The following is a 4,809-nucleotide window of genomic DNA, read 5'->3' as shown; positions in this document are numbered from 1 at the left end:
TTACATAACGAAATCTATATATATATATATATATATAAAGCTGAATGTGAAAACGATGATGTGGCACCTCCCAATGACCTCTATTAGTATTTATCTTTTTTGTTTTTGAGTTTTTATGTCATTTTTAATTACAAATTAAAAATATATTCATGATTAAAAGAAAAAGACATTTAAATCCTGCAATTAAATATATTCATGATTAAAAAAACACATTTAACTCTGCATTTAAAGAGACGTTCAGATTTTGCTAAATTACTTTAACCAAACATTTATCTTCTTAGTACTTTCTTTTTTTTAACCTTCTGTGTTTCTTTGATATATACCATTATAAAATTAATCACTTTCTCCTTAAAAGCATAATATAGATTAAATTAGAATAATACGAATGTATTCCTATTTCAAGATATTTGATTGACTAAAAATTAGTCTTCTATATCTATCTATATTCTATAAAAAAAATAGTACTTTTATATCTATCTATATTCTATATAAAGCTAGATATTTAAAAAGTGATGTGTCACATCTCTTTGAATCGGAAATTTATCATTTTTTCTCTTCTTTTTTTTTGACATTTTATTTTTATTTTTCTATATATAATTTATATTTGAAATCATCTTCATAACTTGCATCTTTTTATCTTTGTAACTACTTTTAATTAGTAATTAATAATATTTATAATTATCAAACCTTTCATCTTCAAAACTCTAATTAATTAATGCAAGTTTATAAATCCTCCACTAAGTAGTACATATCAAACAAGTTCCTATTTTATCAATTGATCTTTGTCATTCATTTTGATGCAGGTAAGTTCCTTCAACATAATTTTTTCCTCCTGCTGCTTATTTTTGTTACTTTTTCTTAGTTCAAAATTTACTTTGATTCAATTAATTTATTATAATTTTCTTCGTAATTTATTGATGTGTTATTTTGCCTGATACTAACATATTGTTTTTCAATGCCTTTTTTGTTTTTAATGTTTTAATTTGATAGATATGTTATATTCATGATTATAAGTTTTATTAGTATATAATGTTATATTCACAATTATAAGTTTTATTGGTCAACGACCAAAACAAGTCAATAGCTAACGGATTCGAAAATCACCATTGAGGAAATTATTATTAAATGATGGTAACATTAGTATAAACTGTTTGACTAATAATTTTTTTAGTTTGTTTTTTAATATTAGTAGTGTCTAACATAAATAAATTACTCTATATGCAGATGTTAGATAATGATGCTCAATATGTCCGATCATAATGTTCTTCTACGTCTCTCAAATGCGCCATCACGGAATGAACAAGCATTGAGGCAATCATAAATGTACGCGGTCAAGTGGAGTAAAGGATAGTAAAAAAATTCACTCAAGACTTCAAAGTGAATCTTAACATTAGAAAGATGTGAATTTCTAACTTAGGTTATTGATATTTATTATTTTTACTTTTTAAGCCGAACTTATGAAATTATTCTGAATATCTAATTGTTATTTTTTATTTAATATTCTTTATTTTGTATTGTAATGTTACTAGAGTTGAGGATTGTAAAATTTGCAAAGGATCTTTAATTTATACATGATTAAACATAATATATAATCATGTGCTATGATTTTGAGTTAAATAAGAATTTTTATTTTATTTTTCCGTTTGAACAAACAATATATGAATGCTTACTTTATTAGTATTGTAAGTTTGTAACTGTTTCATTAACTAAGATTTAATAAAATTATTTAGGCCAATTTTAATTGATATCATTATTACCATTATTATTTTTTCATACATTTAAAAAGAAAACAAACTTTCCTTTTAAAAGAAGAAAATGAGAGAAAAGGCCAAACATAAATAAATATATTACTTTCCAGTTGAGTCAAACCTTCACCTATATATATACTAGGGTAGGGAGGCCCGTGGCAAGCACGGGCCCAATAGTCAAAATATTATGATTTTGAAATTATTTTTATATTAATGAATGAAGGATGAAGGTGTTTGTAGAAGATGGATAATATTATATATTATATTAATATGTACAATAGACATTAGCATGGTGTTGATTTTAACGATTTGCACATACTAAGTAATGTAATATAAGCAAAATAATATAGTACATGTTGCAGTTTTGCTAAATAAGATTAGCATGTCATTGTTTATGACATATTTAGAGGATGCTGCAGTTTGCTTCTCCATAGCTAATGTTCCTCATGCAAAAAACCAGAGCATAGGGAGAGTCATTCATTGTAGTGTCCCTATTATAAGCAAAAGTGACAAAATGGGGTGACAGAGTTCCTGTAATTGCACAGTTTAAAGTCTGTCAGAAATTGCAAACATGGCAACACATAGCAAAGGAATTATAACATATGGATCAAATAGAAAGCAAATCATGGACTGATGAAAAAAGTGGGAGATTCCTTGTTGAATGTCTGTGTGATTGACGTAATCGTGTATGCATAGTGTATCACATCACAACAAAGTGCAATAACAGAAATGTACAAGACTGTATGCAGCCGAAGTTATGCAGAAAAATATGTGGAAAGGCTTCTATTGCAGTGCCAAATGACAAAGAATAACTAAACAGCAAACAGACGCTACAGTTTTGTGGTATCTGTGAAGTAACAAAGGTGGTCAATTGTTATAACTAAAATAAGCTAATTCAACAGTTAACATGAGATGAGGAGTTAAAAATAAATTGTTAACCAATTGATTTGACCGTAGGTATGAACACGGATAGAGAGTTTTTAGCCCTGAATAAATGTGAGAGTTTCGAATGTGATGTGAGACACAAAAGGGGAAAAAAAGTGAAATTTGAAAGTAGATCAGAGCAAATACAAAAGCAGCAGTATGACATTTACAATGTTTCACATGAACTATATGGTTATGTGTATAACAGAAAGTAAACTACAGCTAAAAGTAGAGACTTTTAGCAGTAATTTTTAAAATACTTGTGAACATGTGCAAGTGATAACCATTGTGACCTATAGGTTGGCGTGAAAGTGAGAAGTAGACTCACCTTTTACAGCTTTTCGTTGGTGTGGTGGTTCAAATTTTGGCATTGGATTTGAAGAACCAGTTGCACTAATTGTTGTCGTGACTTCTACCTCATTTATTTCCAAAGGTTTAATCTTTTTAGAAGTCCTATCAGTAGTGCTCTGTGGTGTATGTGTTTTTTCGATGTAGGAGAGAACGGACAAGGTTGCATGTTTGGTATTTGAGCTGCCCCAAGATGACTTCCTTAGCTGAATTTCGAAGACTTTGTTTGAGAGCATGTCATGGACATGATTAAGAGACAATGATTGTCGCTGTAAATGTAACAAGTTGGAACAAATAGTTTAGAACAAAGCATATGTGCTAAAGTGTGTGTGCTGAGGATATATAGTATTATGACAATAGGTCTGTACAAGTAGGCAGCGGGAATGAGAGCTAACCCTAGTGCAAGTTATGTCAAATATGTCTTCTGCTGCCATGCACAGTATTTTTTCTCCTAATTTAGCAGAGATAGATGTTGTAAGATAGATGCTGTGGTTGTAGCAGTGCCGTCAATAAGATCAATTTGGAAGCTACAGCTGAAATGATGGCAAGCTTGAAATATGTGTATAATATATGCTATATTTTGTAGCAAGAGTAGTTTAGAAGTCAAAAGTATAGTACCGCGGCACTAATGTTGTTTTCCGATTGCATTTTGGACATTCAAAATCTTTTCTATCCTTTGTGCATTTTTTTTGTTTGCAGCCTGAGCATTCGAGCACACAAAAGTCTTGGAATTCATCTAATATGGCCATTTCTGCCTCAACATAGAGCACTCCCATCTGTCGGAAGCTTTTATTATTTACGCAAGTTTACAGAATGACAGAAGGAAAAAGAATAGTCTCAAATGAGGAACTTCAACTATGACTTACAGAAGGTGCTGATGAGATATCTGCAATAGAGATAACTTGTTGGCCAGCAGGAGTGACTATGGTGGGATTGACAGATGAGCTTGTTGAAGTTTTCTCTGATGCACAACTTAACAACATTGTTTTGTTTTCATTTGCCCTATTGTTAGAACAGCTAATATGTTTAGTAGGTTCTTTACAGGGAAAATAAAGCTGTAGAATAAATAGCAAAATGTCAGTACCAGCTGATGAGTGCCAGTGCCTGTGGGTAATTTGGATTGACACGTACTGTGGAGTTGTACCTGGTCTGCAGCGACAAGCCTGTATAATACATAGGTTATATAATGTTTTGTTATTATGTAAAATTATGCTGGTAAGAATTTTAGTGCATATGTACCTTGATAAGTAAAGATTCCTATACTCCTTCCGAGGATTACAGGCAGATGTGCCTCTGTTGCCATTTTAGAGGCAACTTCATGTCCTTCTATTTCTTCGAAATCCTCCCATAGAGTGAAGAGAAACTGTTTTTTCCTGAGGGTGTGACAACATAAGGAGGGAAGAGTAAGTACTATGATAACGCTTAGATGATAATTGAAGATGGCAGCAAACAGATGGAAAAAGTGGTTACTGAGTCCAAAAAATTGTGGAGTTTGAGAAAATAGAATGTAAGATGTTATACTTACTGATTGTCACAAAGGGTAATTTCTCGACACCTATGATGACTGCGACCTGCGTTTTTTTGGGGACCACAGCGAAGAACGATTGCCAGTATATCTGCGTATGTAATACATAATGAAATGTGGTAAGTGTTCTGTAGCAGTGAAGATGTATATTTCAGTGGCATAATAGCAATTAGGATGGATATACCAATTTCAGCAGCAGAATCAACCAGCAGATGAGGAATGCGGTATAATGACCCTCCTGGTCATTTATGTGCCTTGCATTCT

The 4,809-nt window shown here is 31.4% G+C and overlaps 2 protein-coding genes across 3 annotated transcripts; both read right to left on the bottom strand.

Moving 5' to 3' along the window:
- Positions 1 to 2,006: 2,006 nt before the first annotated feature.
- On the bottom strand, positions 2,007 to 3,491 carry LOC107059049 (uncharacterized). The gene is made up of 3 exons (XM_015305448.1): positions 3,416 to 3,491; positions 3,001 to 3,289; positions 2,007 to 2,279 (listed from the first exon to the last, which is right to left on the bottom strand). The coding sequence occupies exons 1-3, from the start codon at positions 3,452 to 3,454 to the stop codon at positions 2,152 to 2,154; spliced, it is 456 nt and encodes a 151-aa protein (XP_015160934.1). The 5' UTR covers positions 3,455 to 3,491; the 3' UTR covers positions 2,007 to 2,151.
- A 9-nt stretch (positions 3,492 to 3,500) lies between these two features.
- Positions 3,501 to 4,809, bottom strand: LOC102579751 (replication protein A 70 kDa DNA-binding subunit B-like). Of its 2 annotated transcripts, none has more exons than XM_015305447.1 (6): positions 4,730 to 4,809; positions 4,546 to 4,636; positions 4,260 to 4,393; positions 4,105 to 4,183; positions 3,887 to 4,022; positions 3,501 to 3,796 (listed from the first exon to the last, which is right to left on the bottom strand). In XM_015305447.1, exons 3-6 carry the CDS (start codon positions 4,321 to 4,323, stop codon positions 3,617 to 3,619), a joined length of 459 nt encoding a protein of 152 aa, XP_015160933.1. In that variant the 5' UTR covers positions 4,324 to 4,393; positions 4,546 to 4,636; positions 4,730 to 4,809; the 3' UTR covers positions 3,501 to 3,616. The 2 variants fall into 2 exon arrangements, with proteins under 2 accessions (XP_015160933.1, XP_006367489.1); XM_006367427.2 differs by having other exon boundaries at positions 3,714 to 3,806.

Source organism: Solanum tuberosum, unplaced genomic scaffold (assembly GCF_000226075.1).
Source record: "Solanum tuberosum cultivar DM 1-3 516 R44 unplaced genomic scaffold, SolTub_3.0 scf00778, whole genome shotgun sequence".
NCBI lineage: Eukaryota > Viridiplantae > Streptophyta > Magnoliopsida > Solanales > Solanaceae > Solanum > Solanum tuberosum.
The sequence above is the reverse complement of the archived record's forward strand: the minus strand, read 5'-3'. Positions and strand labels throughout refer to the sequence as shown.